The sequence below is a fragment of the Gymnodraco acuticeps genome, unplaced genomic scaffold (genome assembly GCF_902827175.1).
Source record: "Gymnodraco acuticeps unplaced genomic scaffold, fGymAcu1.1, whole genome shotgun sequence".
NCBI classification, from domain to species: Eukaryota; Metazoa; Chordata; class Actinopteri; order Perciformes; family Bathydraconidae; genus Gymnodraco; species Gymnodraco acuticeps.
This window is the reverse complement of record NW_022990238.1, coordinates 4,954,830-4,972,592: the sequence shown is the minus strand read 5'-3', so window position 1 is coordinate 4,972,592 and position 17,763 is coordinate 4,954,830. Positions and strand designations below refer to the sequence as shown.

General features: G+C 44.5%; 1 protein-coding gene across 3 annotated transcripts in view; it reads left to right on the top strand.

The window, feature by feature from the left end:
* The window catches only part of adgrl1a (adhesion G protein-coupled receptor L1a), a 99,900-nt gene that overhangs the window by 38,688 nt on the left and 43,449 nt on the right, over positions 1–17,763 (top strand). For all 3 annotated transcript variants that reach the window (XM_034219590.1, XM_034219589.1, XM_034219591.1), the window contains 3 exons: positions 826–1,010; positions 15,980–16,193; positions 17,230–17,339. In XM_034219590.1, coding sequence (XP_034075481.1) covers positions 941–1,010; positions 15,980–16,193; positions 17,230–17,339 — 394 coding nt within the window. In that variant the 5' untranslated portion in view covers positions 826–940. The remainder of the gene's footprint in view (positions 1–825; positions 1,011–15,979; positions 16,194–17,229; positions 17,340–17,763) is intronic.

The following is a 17,763-nucleotide window of genomic DNA, read 5'->3' as shown; positions in this document are numbered from 1 at the left end:
TCATCAGCAAGCTCAGCAGGAGGAGTATTAGCTTGAACTATACCATCTCTACTGTTTTCTGTCTAGAACCCACTGCAGGGAAGAGCAGTTTTTACTTTCAAAAGATCAGAACTATAGTTCCAGATTATGATTTATTTCATTAGGCAAATGAGATGTTTGAGCCCTACGGCACTGCTGACTGAATCTCCACTTTTTACCGTCTTGCTTTGAGTGCGCTTGCCTGTACGCAAAGCACACACACACACACACACACACACACACACACACACACACACACACACACACACACACACACACACACACACACACACACACACACACACACACACACACACACACACACTTAGAAGACATGTCATTTTCACATGTCTCATATAACCCCTTAACTGCCTCAAAACATATGTAGTCTGATTCAATCAAGCGTTAGACACTGTGGAGTGATGAGCTGGTAGTGGTAACAGCTGTTGCTATGCCATCCTGCACAAAATGGCCTCAGATCTCCCCGTCTGATCATTATACCTGTCCACCACAGGGGGAGCCTCTCCTCTCTTCTCCTCTCCTCTTCTATTCCTCCTATCCCATTTGCCGGCTGTGATACCATTTAGTATGCTATACCACTTGTGAGTCACTCAGTTTTCTGCAGTTATTATCACATATTCCAGTGATTAATGCAGATAGATTAGTCAACACTGTCTAATTCAAATGCCATACTGAGAGGGGGAAGAATGAAAAAGCAGCACAGTCGAACAATTCCTCTGCATGGATGTACAGTCACATTCAAATGTTTATGTGTCACTTACCTTTCTGAATCTCTTTTTCTTGCAGGATCACCCTCAGGGAGGGTGTAAGCTGAGGACCTGACGCCCCGCTCACCTGTGCCTGCTGACCGCCTCTACGCTTTACCCCCGCCCCTCGCCTTGCCCCCTGCTCAGCCTCCACCATGGCTCTGGAAGTGTGGATCATCTTAGCTTGTGCTGTGGCTTTCAACAATGTCGCCCCTTCCTCACCAGGTGTGTAACAAATACACATTTTATTTTAATATTGCATTTCAAACTAGAATGGCACTTGGAGATGGCCGACCTCCGCCAAGCCAATGGTTCTCCTGGGATGTTCAGGAAGTTGCTCTCCTGATTTTGGTGTGATTATGAGTTTTAGGTCGTAATGTGAAAACAACATTGTACACTAAAGGATGTTTTTTATCTTATTTCTCAGAGCATATAACAACTTGTTTTCCTGATTATTCCATCACCACATGAATGCAGTAGATGCCCTATCTTGCAAAGTTAACGAGAGTTACTTTTAATTGGTGTATTCTCTCCGTAATCCGGATCTGCTCCAAAATGTATTAATGGGCTCTTCCTTGGCTCAGGCTACACACAGGGGTGTCATTGTGGGGGGAATAGTAGGACTGAATACCCAGGGCACCAATTTTGGATAAAAATAAATAAATAGTGGAGGCTTTCTGAGGTCCCTCTCCCTTGTTACGACAGTCTCATAATGGATCAGTCCGTCCTTATGCACTAGGATTTGTCTCTAAACGCAGCCTAGTGACAGCTGATGCTTCCTGGAGCACTCCTTATGAACACTGCCCATGTCAAATAAATTGTTTTTTTTTCTACTGAAAGTTATTACAAAACAAGAGAATCCTTTCATATGGAGGTCTCACAAACCTAAAAGACAGTCTACAAATGTTTTGCGATATTTTGCCTATTTTCTAGGAAACTAGCATTTCATGTTTACTATTGGATATATCGCAATCTCAAGATTCATATGTAACCAATAGGTTTTCGCTTTCTTAAAAAGTTCAAGGGGGATACTTGTGTACAGAGCCCAGGATTTGGTGCAACACCCTTAGCTACACCCTTCCAATAAGTCAGTGGTTCTCTTTTTCTGTCAGGCCCCCCCTTTGGAGAAGAAAAAAAAGTCGGGCCCCCCCAACACAAGTCAGATATTTATTTTTGGGTGCTGTGGGGTAGCTTGACGTTTCACAGAGGGTGCTCAAACATTTAGGAAGATTTATTTTTAAATATTGAAGTTAAAAGCATCAATCTGGTGCACTTTGAGAGCTAAATGAAGAGATCTATGGATACATCTCTCAACACCCATATGAAACAGAACTGTAAACAGATTTACTATTTCTTTATGGATATTTTACAAATCACCCTTTTAAACTTTATTCTTGTTTTACTGTCATATAGTATTTCATACCTGTTTTTCATTTATTCTCTTATTTTTTTATAATATAATGATCATTATAAACGTGTGCCTCGGAAATAATTGTTTTCATTAATGGTGACCAAAACGTTTGACACCCACTGAGATAACACTGAGAGAGTCCTTTAGTTCACTTGTTGTTGAAAAAACTCCTTATATCCGTTAGCGTAGCGGTACCGGGTGCGCTCTCTCTCTCTCTCTCTCTCTCTCTCTCTCTCTCTCTCTCTCTCTCTCTCTCTCTCTCTCTCTCTCTCTCTCTCTCTCTCTCTCTCTCGCTCGCGCACACACACACACACACACACACACACACACACACACACACACACACACACACACACACACACACACACACACACACACACACACACACACACACACACACACACAGAGCCAAGCTTTAATGAAACACAGAGACCCAGACATAATAGTACTGCATCATATTATTTTCGAATCAATAATATTTCAATTTATGATTTTTTTTTTTTTTTTTGGTGCCATTTTTCCTCCTGGTCTCTCACGTCCCATTACAAGCTGGCTTCACTAAGCCAGCTTGTAATGAATAACATAAGCTCCTAAGGGTTGGCTCTGCTCTGTAACTGGCCTGACCAGGTTATTGCAAATGAGGATGTAATATTTATACGTTAGCTACGTGATCAAGGTTGTAAGTATACTGACTTGCTGACCAGGCTAGAAACACTGCACTTGATTAACCAAACTGTCTCTACAGGAGACGGAGAGAGGTTTTATGTGTGGTACAGCGTGTATGTGTGAATGTCAATAAAATCTCTTGTCATTTCGATGTTAGTTGGAGCGTGGCAAGAATATAAGGGGGAATCCGTGCATGTAATAGTGCCATATGTGTGACCTCCTTGAATGTGACATGTACCATAAGATATTACATTTTGTGTTTTACTGTGTGTGTGTGGTATGTGTGTGCTAGTCGTTGTAAGCGTGGCAGCAGGTGACCTGGATGGGCTGAAGTGATGCTGGGGGGTGTGTGTGTGTGTGTGTTGGAAGATGTGGAAAGGAAAGGAGCAGGGATTGCATGGGGAGGCAGAGGGCCGAGGGGGGAAGGAGGGGCTGTTGGGTGTCCTGCTAGTGGCCTGCCACACAGACAGCAGCACACCATCTGCTCTATGCTCTCGGTCAGCTCTCTGCCAACGAGCCGCTGGGTGACGGACAGCAAGGACGAGCAGGGGGAGGAGCATCAGGGCCAGACACGGCCGTCACAGGGAGGGGCCAATGAGTGAGCAGGAGGAGCCAAATAAACTGAGCGAGGAAGGTCAACATTTAAATGTGTTGTGTATGCCTGTGTCAGCATTGGTTTTTAGCTTTCCCTCTGTGTAAGCTCTGATTGGCCAGGTGCAGTTTTTTTTTTTTCCTCTTTTGTAACATTCAATTTGAGCAGCATACAACTTGTTACAATCGGACACAATTTGCCTCTGGCACCGTGTGGCTTTGGTTTTGCGTTACAATAATCCAACTATCTATGTGACCTGGCACCTGGGACTATTAATAATGCGTTAATAATCAATTGACTGTTATCTGTATTAAGCGCAACATTTGATCTGATGAAATTACGAAATCTTGTTCTATCAGGCACGTAAACACATGCTCATGTACACCAACACGGTTTTGGTGCTGTTCATTTTGCCCGCCAAAGTTTGGCTGAAGTGTTATTCTCTTTATTCTACCGTGGTGTAATCAGGGGAGCAGGACAAAAGAGAGAAGAGCAAAGGAGGGAGAACAGGAAGGAAGAGGGCAGGGTTTTCATGTGACGAGAGCTGCTGAAATCACTCTCAGGCTAATCAGAGCTCATTTGGAAACCTGCAGGATCATCACACATGGCTTCACAGTCTAATGTGTACCCTTGCTCCTTCGTGGTGTCCCAACGATCTGCCATGCTTTAACCTCACTTTACTTCTGGCTGCAGATTCTAATATATATCCGTTAAACGTACACATGTATTCCTCGGTGGAACCAGCTCTTTAAATGCAAATGTTCCTAACCAGCATGAGCTCGGTACACATACTTTTTTCCAGCTCTGTCCCGCCAACCACACTCACCTGCCTTATTATTTCTTAAAATAACTATGCAATTCTCCATTTATCTTTGGCTGTGTTAAACTAAGACAGTGTTTCCATCGGTGTATGCAAACTCATACTTTCCTTGGTAAAAAAAAGTAATGTTTTCCTCGACGCATATACAAAACTGCTTCACCAGCCTGGCACGGCAGGCTCTCTGACGGAGTGACATGCAAACCCTGATAAACTAAATGTCCCGCTGATTCCACAGAATGCTCAAAAATGTACAACCCTTCATATGCGGTGTTGTTGCATTGCAAGCCCATTAGGCTTGCTTAATGTGGCAGGCATTGCAGGCAGCTGCTCCGTATGTGATGAAGCCCTGACACAGAGCTTTCATTTAGCATAGCGCAAGCATTGGCGTCTGCATGTGTGTGTACTTGTGTTTGTATTTATGTGCATCAGTGGGGGAAGCCAGATCATAACAAGGCTATGTATGGGTCCATTCAGTTTGTAATGCATGAGAGCTGTCTTAACGTACATACAGTTTGTACACGGTATGTACATGTGTGTTTTTGTGTTTGCATTATTGTATTGTATGTGTTAGCATTTGATGTGAGTGTAGCTTGTATCACGACACCAGCAAACTGACTGGAGAAATATCCCCTGGATTTAAGCCTTTGCTCTCAGATCAGTCGTGTGGAAAGGCCCCTGGTCCTAGAGCACACGCTGACATTTTTATCTGTCTTTCCCTTCTCAGCGTTACCTTTTTTTCCTGTGCATTTTCCGCTGAACAGAAGTTATTATTTAAGGGTGGGGGCTAGACGTTTTTACACATCTCCTCAACAAAGTGCTTTAGTCTCTCGACTGTCCTTGGATGGTGACAATGTGTAATAGGGGACTGATCTCAATGCAGTATTTTTCTTTCTATAAAGCAGGGACGGGTAGTTATATTTCATGGGTTTCCACATGAAGAATTCTCTATGCCATTGCAGGCCAGATGCTTTTTTACAACAGAGCTATCATAAATTGTTGGTCAAAGTGTTGAGTTAAGATCTTAAAAGAACCTTGACCTGAAACCATATCCCATATTGAATTTTTCCACATACAGTAGACGCTTAGTCGCACAATACTATAATATTAAAATTATAATTTCAAAACTGCAAACTACTCACTAATTCATAAGAATTGATTCTTTGACAGCCTTGTAGCAATAATATATTTAGAGGAGGCAATAAAGCCATAGTGCCGCTAACCTTGCTATGTGCTATCGGCTTATTGTTGTATAATTTGTAAAGCACATTGTTTAATGTGTGTGTTTTGTGAACTCTTTGCTCTAAACTTTTGCTGCTATCAGACAGAGCATATATCTGGCAGAGCACTTTGTTTCTTACTTCTCCTACTCTCATCCAATCTCCCTGTTTTTTCTCCTCCAACAACTGAGCTGTTATTCCATCCTGCGTCGTGATGTCCTTCGCCCAAACTCTCCTCTTTTTGCTGCCCTTCCCTCTCTCTTCGTGTTCCTTTTACCCCTTCAAATGTCTTCCTCTCTTAGCACACTCTCTTTCACCTCTGTCCTCTTCAGCCTTGCTACATTTTCTATCCAGCCAACCCTGCTCTGTTTGCCTTTTCTCACCCTCTGCCTAATATATGATAACCACGACATCTGTTTTGTTATCATTCCCTCCTTTCCTGTTTCTTTCACTCATCTTTTGCCTCTTTGTGTCTTTCGGTTGTTTGCCACCTCCCCTGCTGCCTTCCTGGTGCTGGGGGTGTCTGTGCTCTTCAAAGCCCTTGGCTGAGAGCAGTAGATCACAGAGAGGCCTGTGTGAGTGAAAGGTTAATGGATGGCCTTTGAACATATATTGGTAGTCGGGGGCGGGCAGGAGACGGAGGGAGAGGCCTGGGCGGAGTGGCGGTGTGTTCTTTCAAACCTTCCTTTGAAGATGACGCACACTGCTCTCATGTGCCTGTATACGGGGGCTGTGCCTTTTTTGTTTATTCATTTGTTCACAGTGTTGGTGTACGCGTGTTTGTGAGTGTGTGAGCCCATTCCGTTTGTGTTTGCTTGTAGTTGTGTGTGTCGGGGTGTTCATTTGGGTACATTGATTTGTGTGCCACAAACAACCTCCTACATTAAGGACTGGGGATTGTGTTCCTGTTTGTGCAGTCGTGTGATAACTGCCTCTTTTCTCTCAGGGCCTAGCAGCGTAACTTTGAGGCTTTGTAGCCTATGTGTGTGTGTGTGTGTGTGTGTGTGTGTGTGTGTGTGTGTGTGTGTGTGTGTGTGTGTGTGTGTGTGTGTGTCTGCTTGTGCGTGTCTCTGTGTGTATGTGTTTGTGTGTATGTGTCAAGCATGTCATGTGCTCGAGATCTGTGTGCATTTGCTTTTTCGTGTGTTTTGTGGACTGCAGATTTATAATTACCAGCAGCAGCTTACGGCTGGCAGCCAAGGGCAGTAGAGGGGGGATGAGAGGGGGGAGAGAAGGGAAAATAGAGAACCGCAGGGAGAGAGATGGATGAGTGGAGAGGCTCAAAAAACTGTGTGCGGAGATAAAGGAGGAGTAAGGGATGGGAAGCGAAGGACAGAAAACAGGAGGTGAAAGGTCAGGACAAGGGGAGAGTGAAGGAAGCAGGCGGGGAGGGTAAATGAGACAGTTTCCAGGTGGATGGAATTGGATGAGCGATTGTGGGATGTTGCTGAGGTAAAATAAAAATAAAAACACAGAGTGGAGGAAGCATACAGTATAGGCTACAGGTGAACAAGATGGCCTTTAAAGATAAGAGGATAACATTTGTGTTTTATAGCCAAATTAAATTGTAATTCATATGTGAGAAATAGTAGGTACAGCAGCACCACAAATGAAGCACACTACATGCACAGTACAAATACACAGATGAGGTTTCTCAATACTCAAATTTCCCCTCCTCGACTCCTTGGTCCTCCGGTAGTGACCCGGAAATGAATTTCAGCGCGCCATTTTGAAGGACATCTCATTTCTCTAAATGCACACCGAGGATCGAGCGTCGAGGAGGCTCTCTAGAGGAGCTATAACCGAGGATACACTGATGGTTCCTCCACGGCTCCTCCGCGGATGCATTTCGGTGGAGGCGTGACGCACGGCCGGATTTATCTCAGTCAATGACAGCTCTGCATGCATCCCCTGGATATTATTTTACAAACTGCTTTCATCGCGTTGCGATGTTTCCAGAGAGAACAGCTGTGAGGTCCATGCAGAAAGCAGAGCAGTATAATCACTCAGTATAACAGGCATACTCTCTTGCTTTAGTTTAGTAGATATATACAAACAAAGAGTCGATATTTTTCTAAGACCATTTGCTTCACATAATAAAATACACAACGGCATTATGCTTTAGGAGCTGTAGGTGCGTGTTGTACAGTGCGTAGATGCGGCGGACAGACGGGTCTCAGTTGGTTTGGTGTCCTCTGCTAACTTTTAATACTTGTAAATACAACTTTTGGCCAATCATTTAAATTCCCCATTTCAGCGACCAAAGAGAGAGGGGGGGGGGGGGATATCCAGTCTCTGATTGTGTTACGTTATTATGAGAGTGTGTGTGTGTATGCAGGGCCGCCCCTCCCTACAGGCCAATCACGCAGGCTGCATGGGGCCCCGCCTTGCGCAGGGGGCCCCGCCCAGAGGGCCTCAGCTGCTGTGCGCAGTTCTCCGCTCAGTTCTCCCCGCACCCCCCGCGAGAGTGAGAGTGAGAGGTGATAAGAGGAGCACGTCTGTAACCCGACACCGTTGCAATGAATCGACATCTGACCACTCACGGCTTTGATACGGCCACTAGTGCAGGTGAAGAGATGTCGGTGAAAAGACAGTTTCAGTCCAGCGCAAAAAACAAAACATGAAGAAACTAGCGCATCACTCGAAGGTGGGTTATTGTATGAGTCAAATGTACAACTTACGAATGTTGTATAAGTCAAATTGCCAATTGCCATCTTAAAACATCAGCTGCTATTCACGACATGAAGAAGGCAGTCTCTGCAGAGCATATAGGCTAATGGAGATGCAGTTATTTACAGTATTCTTTATTTACCATTCATTCAAGTATGTTATGCCTTGTATCTGCTAATGTACAGGAGGAAGAGTGATACTGTCTGTCTACTTGGCTTACATAACAGTTAAAGTTTACAGCCTAAAAAACATGGAGCATTTGTTCCCCTTTTATTCATTTTTATGTCAATTTGCACATTTCATGGTGACGCTCAGCCTCTCCCCTTAACTCCTAACAGTCATCATCATGTCAACCACAACACAGAGAAATACTGATAGAAATGTGTGTGTAGTTGTTGATACATTGCTGACAGAGGGAACTAGAATACAGATTTAAGAAATATCAGTTTTTGAGCATGTCATAAGCATGTTTTGTCTTGACTATATTACAACTATATTATAATAAAACAATATAGTATTTTTATTATTGAATTGATTATGATTATTATTATTAGTAGAAGTAGTTTATTTGCATTAATTATGTTTTTATCTTTTTGAGACTAGTATTTGGCAGGAAATGCAAAATTCACCTGTAAACGCATACTGAGCGACATACATGCACATTTACCATTTACCTCACTGTATAAAAAAGTAACCGTTGATAATAATAATAAACAGGAATTATATTTGCAAAGTAGCCTACTTTGTTTCCAAACAAAAAAAGTTCACTCCTGTCGGTTGGGGGGGGGCCTCATCTCACAATGTCGCTTGGGGCCCCAAGTTGGCCAGGGGCGGCCCTGTGTGTGTGTGTGTGTGTGTGTGTGTGTGTGTGTGTGTGTGTGTGTGTGTGTGTGTGTGTGTGTGTGTGTGTGTGTGTGTGTGTGTGTACGCATCTGTAGCCTGTTATTGTCTCATTATACCGCAATGTCAATGAATCAAAGTAAATATATAAGTCGTCATGAACACATCTGTCCATCAGACAGAGGGCTGCTGTGCCTCCTGTCATCATTAATGGACGTCTCTAGTGAAGATGAGGAGTACGTTCAGCCACAGACTCATCCCTCCACAACAACGCACCAAGCGCCTCGGACAGTCCTTTGTGCCTGTAGCCATCAGGCTGCACAATAAGGGGTTAAATATGAAAAATAAATAAAATTAAATCACTGGTCATAAATATACACTGTTTCCACAACCCATGTTAACTTGTCACTTTAACTTATTCCGCACTTTATAACTTCTTAGATGATGACCAAATATGTATATATGCTGACAGTTATTTTACTCTTATTTTTTATTCATCTCCTATTTTCATAGTCTTTTATTATTATTATCATTATTATTTTTTCCTTGATTTTATGTTATTTATTATTTATTTTAGATTTTATTGATCTGTGTGAATCTTTGCTGTACTGTTTTTTTCACGCTTACCCTGTTGCTGCTTTGTACAACTGAATTTCCCCTCAGGGATTAATAAAGGTTCATCTTATCTTATCTTATCTTTAAAATGACCGCTCAGAGGAGAGGTGTTCTCATTTCTCTAACCGCCTGCTGCTTCCCTCCTCTCTCCTCGGTTCCCCTCCTCAGTCCTCCGCTCGCATCTCCTGTGGGCGGGACTAAGTATCGAGGATAGGAGTCGCAGAGGGGAAATTAGAGTATTGAGAAACCTCTACAGACACACACTCAGTGCACACGTCCAAGCCTTAGCCTTAGCGTATAAGAAGGTTCATTAAGTGTCTAATGCACTGGCTGGGCTTTGACACTCATCTTTCCTAACTGCTCTCTGGATGTGACTTTGCAACTCTTCTGAATGCACACGTATCTTTCCGACAGGAAGCCTTGCATGGTACTCACTCCCTCAGTCCGCCCTCTCTCCTTCACACCTTTTTTCTCACTCTCCCTCCATTTTCTTACCACTTTCTTCTCTTCTGTATCTCAACATCTTACTCACTTTCCTCTCCACTTCTCTTACCCTTCTTCTCCCTTCATCCCTGTGGCTGTTTTCCTGCATCACCTGTAGTTTTACTCTATCACAATGTTTATGTGAATCTAGGTCTGACTCACTGTCTGCTGCTGGCCTGCCTCTTGTGATATGTGCTGGAAACAGAGAACACAATAGAGTTGTGTTAGGCCTGCAGCACAGCTCCTACCCCTGGGGAGATTGAGGATATTTTACACCGGGTGAATCTCCTAGTTTTTAGGCAGGCTGATTTTCATTTTGGGCTATGCCGTTTCCCCCCCGCTGAGGCGCTTTTATTGCATAATTAGACGCCAGGTCTGACAATGAAGTGGTTTAACAGTATGAGCACGTCCCGTCTCGCCTCCTTCCTAAAGTTTGTGTGTGTGTTGCTCTGTGTCTCTGGCCCTTTTACCGCCTGTCTTAATTTCTATGCTATGCCTGCTAGTTCCCCCCACAGCAAAGTTTGTCAACACACTGAGAGTTCTTGAGGTTGAGGGTGGATGAGGGTTAGTGCTTATTTGTTTCTGACGGCAATATTTTTGGGGTGATCATCGCAAATGCATGAGTATGGGTTGCATGAGGGTCTGTGCATATCCCATTTCCAATGGGGGCATGTTTAATTCTCCAACAAATGATGTAATGTTATTAGATGTGCTGTAATTCAGTTCAGTTAGGGGACTGGGTCACTGAGGAGGGAAGGCTAACTGTTCTGATTGGATGGGCACAAAAGGAGGTATTTTTTCCCACAAATGTTTGTCTGTCTCACTCCTTTTATGTTGGTGACCTTCCAAAAAGAAGAGTTGTGATGTTGATCTTCTGTCAGCATCTAGTTTGATGGTTTCTTTTTCCATTGTAACCCTGTCTCACTTGCTCTGCCTCCCATGTATATCCCTCTGTGTTAGCTTGACTTGGCTCTATCACAGTGGATGTGTGTCATTTTTTCGCTGCTTTGTGTTCTGACCGTATAGCTTGGCTGGTGACTCCCTATACAGTCGCTCCTCATCTCATCTCCTCCGTCTCCTTTGCCTGTAGGAGACAGGCGGAAGAGTCAGAAGAGATGAGATAGCATCCTAGCTTTGAGGCCGGCGTTACTGCCACCCATTTACACACAAACACACACTGTCCCACAAGCTCACTCACGCAGCACGCATCCCCTGCACCCTCATGTTAGGCATTTAGGTTTGTCTCGGATGTCACTTTGTCCAACTCTTCAGCTTGAAGGCTGCCTGGATGTGACAGTTCTGGCCGCACTGCCTCAGCTTGTCTGGGTTGACAGGCCATGCTCCAGCGAGTCATTACGCTAACTCGAAATGCTAAATGAGACGATAAGAAGATACAGCGCTAAACTGATAAAGTTCTGGAAACATTGGTCGGTATTATTCTGTGTGGGAGATGGATTCCCATCACTGAGACCTCTCCGTTCTGTCTAATGACTGTAAAATGACTTGTTCTTCTTTGCCAGATTTACCTGAAACTCATGAGGGAGATGACTCTACTGGCCATAGCTGAATTTGAGGGCATATGTAGATGAATGCAGTATCCTTTTTAATATTCCACTGCTATCTTCAGGCAAAAAGAAGATATTCACCTATGAGCCTTAATGCCACTTAAAGTTCATTATAAAGACGGTGCTATAACAAGAATCCCACCTCGTCAGAAGCATGCCCAGTGTCTCAACTACCGTTTGGCGAGAATACTGTTTTGCACCTTGCTTCAGTGCTATGCTAATGTGTAGCATTAGGAGATGACTCCTGGAACAGACAGAGGGCTAAAAGGGGCTGATCACATTTCGGCCCCAGAAAGACAGTCAGCCATCCAGCTAATAAGTCGGCCTTAGGCCCACAGAGCTCCACAAGTATAATCTCTTATTGTGACTCAATTGCAAAGTCACTATCACAGTCTCTGCTACCTGCAAGGCCAAGCCTTTTAAATCAATTATTTCTGAAAAAACACATTATAGAGTGTCTGCGATAACACAGTCCAAGGTCAAACTGTCAGAGACATTGAAATCAAAGTGCAGTTATGTTTGAAGGCATGCTGCAGTTAATGGAGCCTTTCGTTTCGGTAAAAATAAACATTTTATGGATATAACAAACAAGATTTACTTTTCACTTTCCTCAAGTGCTGGTCACAGCTCTTAGTTGCAGGTCACGTCTCCTCATCTCCAAATTACGGTTTATCTTGGCACACATTTGTGCGTATATCTTTATGTGTGAGCATGTGAAGACTCTTATTGGCAAATAAAGAACGAGTAAGTGTAAAGACTGGCTTAGCTTCTGCAAAATATGTTCTTGTCCGAGGGTCCAAGCCACTATCCACCCTCAGGCTTTAATTACTGTGTGAGGATAATGAGTCAAATCCAATCAGTTCTCTCTCTTGCTCTTAATTTGTATGGAACTTCTATTATGAAGCCAACCGCTTCAGCCCCTCACACCAGCTGCCCTGGAGTGACACCAGGCCGTGTGTGTGTGTGTGTGTGTCTTGCACACTGCCACGTATATTCATATCAGCTTGTGTAATTATCAAATTGGCTCATACCATTATCAGTATGTGGGAGGATTGTTAACAATTTCTTGCGGATGAAATATATGAACACAGTTTTATATACCACGGGAGATAATTCATATTCTCACAGTGAGAAATTAGATCCACCTACAGTGTATACATATGGCGTCTGCTGAGAAAGACTCTTTGTCATCCAGCAATTATGAGTCTGACAGGCAAGACTAAATGGCCACGTGTGTGTCTGTGTTTGTTGGCCGAAGAAACCCTGAAACCTTAATGGATTCCTGCAGAGTGAAGGACAATCGTAGCCCATGGCCAGTCCAAGCTTATCCTCTGCTCATCTCATCGCAGCTCAAAGCCAGCCTCTGCTTCAGCTAGGCCTCAGGCCATCTGGCACACACACACACACACACACACACACACACACACACACACACACACACACACACACACACACACACACACACACACACACACACACACACACACACACACACACACACACCCTGAAATTAAGTTCCACACTTGTTTGTGAATGCATCATTCAAAAATCTTGCCATTTATCAGTATATAAACTGCTGTATTTACCTTAAACCTGGAACTTGTCAAACATTGAAATATGTTGGGGTGAAATACGATTATTACCATTATAGCAGAAGTAGGGAGTTGCAGTGCTGCCAGAAATAGGCTAGTTATCATGGTCGCTGTCACTATTGAAGTGTACTGGCTCAATAATGACTGTGTTCAATTATGGCTAAACTCCAACAGTGGGCCAGAAAAAAAAGAACCTGAAAACATAATGGATTAAGGTTCATACATCACAATCTCTCTAAAATGTGACTTGTGAAATTGCATCATTTTGATTCAAAAACACTAATTACATTTACTTTGAGCCTTTACTCCAAAACATATCTGTCTTTATAAGATCAAGTTCAGCTTGACTAAATAAACTCTTGGCGTGTCAACATCTAGTCAGTGATCTCCTTGCTAAATACCAGACATGACAGTCATGGTAACAAGCAGAAATTATCTGTACAAAGACAAGCTGATCAGCATAACCACTGGAAATGAAATTATCGCTCAAAAACAATGCAGAAATAATTGTTGCTGTTGAAACAGACTCCTAATGAAACCAACAGCTCATACATTAATTTAACTGCCCCCTTTGGCTGTTTTCAAAGAGATGAACCCTTCCACTGTAGCTATTTCCATTAGCGTTCAGGGGGCACAGCATTACAAGGCCATGAATATTTGGGATTAGTTATTATACAAGGTATGTTTGGTATGTAAAGTATGTTTAACTTGTAGTCTGCCCCCTCTGATGGGGGCTAAGTGGACTGAGCTTGATCACTCCTGGTGGCCCCCTTCAGTTTTACACTCCTCTTGGCTCACTGTGTGGCTCTAATAGCTGGCCAGCTGTACGCTGCTGTGTACTTACACCACAGGGTAGTTAAAAGAACAAGGCCACACACTGACACTATGCACTGCCACTGTGACTACAAGACACTGCGAGTGTATGGGTGTATGTATGCAACGCAAGTATGAACGCACACACTCGCCTGCCCAGTATGTCCGTGTATGAGCTAATTTGCTCTTGTGGGTTTTTGCATTTGTGTGTGGGGTAACTTGTCTGGCCTCGCCTGCTGTTTGCATCTCCAAGTGCTTTAATTAGTATGCGCTTTTGTATCAAGGCCTTTGTGATTTGGCACTGGCACTGCATGCTGGCGAGGCATAAAAGATTTGAAGTCTGTCTGTACTAGTCATTCAGCCTTAATGGCGTTAGTTACACAACTGAACTCAAGTCCCTGCTGCATAAATTGATGGCATTTGGAAATATGAGCAAGTCTGATTGCAGTGAATCATGTAGCGCACCACTGCAGAGCATGTCGGGGATGACTGACATTGACATTGACCCAGATGGGCACTCCTCCTGAATGGACAGCGGCTGAAACCTAAGCAGTGCTAGCTCAGTGTCAGGAAAGGAAAACAGCCCCGCTCTGTGGGTTTCAGCACTAACAGAGGTGGGAGAGAGGGGCTGACTCAGTGCCCTTAGTCTGCTGCTGAGCCCATCTGGCACTGTGCGAGAAAGCCTCAGTTTATAAAGACCTGCTAAATTACAGCCTGATTAAGTGAACTACTCTGTTTAGATTTAACAGAATGCCCACCAGCCTAATATGTGTCATGGCCTCTGCATTGACAATGAAGAGGAGAGCTCAGTCAAAACCCCACCCTCCTACAGGACAGCAGACAGCTCCACACCTACCAAGCTCCAACACTTGTTATTTTCCCAGAATAAGTTTTGTAGTTCAGGACCATGGACAGCAGCTCTCACAGCCACTGGCATAAGTCTCAGCACGGACACACACTGGCTGTCCTTCAACACCACGGACACCCTCACTGCCAGATCAATCACTCTGTCTCTACCTAAATTCTGTTTCTTTGTCCCTGCTTCCACCTGTGCTGTAGAGAAAGTCTGCTGCCATTTTGTATTGATTTTATTTTTTGCGTGAGACTGAATATAGAGGAGAAGTTGGATAGGTATGCAGTTATGGAGAGAGCTTGAAAGACAACAAGTGTCTCTCTCAGCGCCTCTTCGCAGCCCTCTTCCATGCCTCTCAGCCTGGCTCAGCGATTAACCCCGAGTACCCCGCTGTCCCTGCTGAACCTCCCCCACACAGAGCCCCGCTGCTGGCCCCGTCAGTGCATTGACTTTCCTCTCAGACGGCTTATTAACAGCAGTGGGTGTGCAAATGGTGTACACACCAGGGGTGAAGGTGTACAAAGCCACTAGTTCTCTTTTCTTTGCTTGTTCTACCATGACTTCCTCTGCTATTCAGAGAGAATCTTAAGGTGCTGCTCTGACACCTCGTTGGGGTGGAAAACACTAAAGGATGCTTGGAAGGACACTCAGTTCTTCTCTGGTGAGGGGATGAGTATGAGAAGCTGAGGCCTGGCTGTGTGTAGGAGTTTGTTAACATTTGAAACTCTCACAGTTTACTTCACAAGTGCCGCAATATCTTATTGAAGAAACTGGTAATGGCTGCAATTCATCATGCCAATATTTGATCTGTGATGTTCCAATGTGAAAACTGCACTGCCAGGCATCAACGGATCTGAAACATTACTGATCTGTGAAGGCGAGTCATTAATAGCTTATTTGAGCTTTACATAAGGACAATAGGAACCACTTTCATTCCGCCTGCGTTTGTCACTACACATCATATTTACAATGTGGTCGAATAATAAAGTGCCTCCTAAAAGTATTAAGGTTCATTGAATTATCAATAACTTTGCCTCTCTCCCTCTTTCCATTCCAGCCCTGAGCCGGTCAATGATGCCCTTCGGCTTGATGCGTCGAGAGCTGGCGTGTGAAGGCTACCCGATCGAGCTGCGCTGCCCTGGAAGCGATGTCATCATGATCGAAACGGCCAACTACGGCCGCACTGATGACAAGATCTGTGACGCAGACCCCTTCCAGATGGAGAATGTGCAGTGCTACCTGCCCGACGCCTTCAAGATAATGTCACAAAGGTAACTATTGATCTGTTTGGATTTTCAGTGTGAGCCAGAGCCTGTTGTTGGCCAGGTGAACAATCCTTTCTCACAACAGAATGTCCTGCTTTTCCTCCTGTGGTGTTGATACCTTGGTGAAATACTGAAGTTCTGTGTGGAACACCACTGTGTCTGTGCATGTATATGGTGGTGTATGTGTGCGTGTTCATTTCGTGTACGTGAGTGCGAGTATGTGAATGCGGAGGTTTGGGGTTTTTGAGTGTTTATAGGGATTCCTACAGCTGCTCTGTGTTTGCGCTGAGCGCCTGCTTCCTCCGAGCTCAGATCAATAGAAGCCCTCTCCCAGCTATCCATCACGCATGTAATGGAGGCACAGGGTGCAAGCTTGGGGAGAGAGCTAAGGAGGGAGGGAAATGGCAGGGGGTGAGGGAGAGAATTGAAGGGGTAAAGGAAAGAGACACTACTAGAATGGATAGGATGAGTGAGTTAAGGAGTGAGAAACAGCACAGGGGAGAAATGCTGAAAGCTGGATAGAGATGATGTGTTGAGAATGAATGAGTGCATGTGTGTGTGGACATATATCGTTCATGTGTGTGTTTCCTGGTGTGCAGACGTGAGACGGCATGCAGCGAGCGGTTTAGATTGAGGTATAATGTGCAAATGAATGTTTTCCTTGTGTGTATAGTGTAGAGTATTTGCCTTAGCCCCTCTCGTCCTTCCCTGTTCTCTCACCTCTAATTGCTCCCACTCACAATCCCCCAAGAGAGTAGCCTCTTACGTCACTCGCCCTCTCTCTGCCTCTCCCCTCCCTCCCTCCTTCTCTCTACCCTTCACCCCACTCCGTTCTCCCGTCTCTTCCTGCCTCTCTGTTTCCCACCTCCCCTCGGGTGCAGCTGTCACATGATCTAGTCTAGTGTGAAATTACTCCCTTCCCAACCGTTCCTTCCATCTTTCAGAGCCTGAAGATGTCTCTTTGTCTTTCTTCATTTTTCTATCACTTACTTCCTCTATTTTCTCTCTTTTTCTCCCTTCCCCCGCCTGTCTCCACTCGCAGGTGTAATAACCGCACCCAGTGTGTGGTGGTAGCGGGGTCCGACGTGTTCCCAGACCCCTGTCCAGGGACCTACAAGTACCTGGAGATCCAGTACGAGTGTGTCCCCTACAGTGAGTACTGAGATCCTTTCACTCCCTCCCACCTTCCCAACTCCCTCACCGTCCCTCGTCCCCTCCCTTCCCTCTCTTTACCCCCCTCCCCCCACCTGAACCTCCTACCCCCTTATCAACCCCCAAAAGCCCTCGACAAAAATGACATTCTCACTGACACGTGCTCACCTGCTCCCTATGGCTTTTTTCAACACAAACAAAACCACACACACACACAGTCATCCTCGCCATGCTTTCTCTCTCTCTCTCTCTCTCTCTCTCTCTCTCTCTCTCTCTCTCTCTCTCTCTCTCTCTCTCTCTCTCTCTTTCTTTCTCTCTCTCTCTCTCTTTCTCTCTCTCTCTCTCTCTCTTTTCTTTCTCTCTCATACACTTGCAATGCACCGACACACACATGCATCCACACAAACACACACAAGCCTCTAAA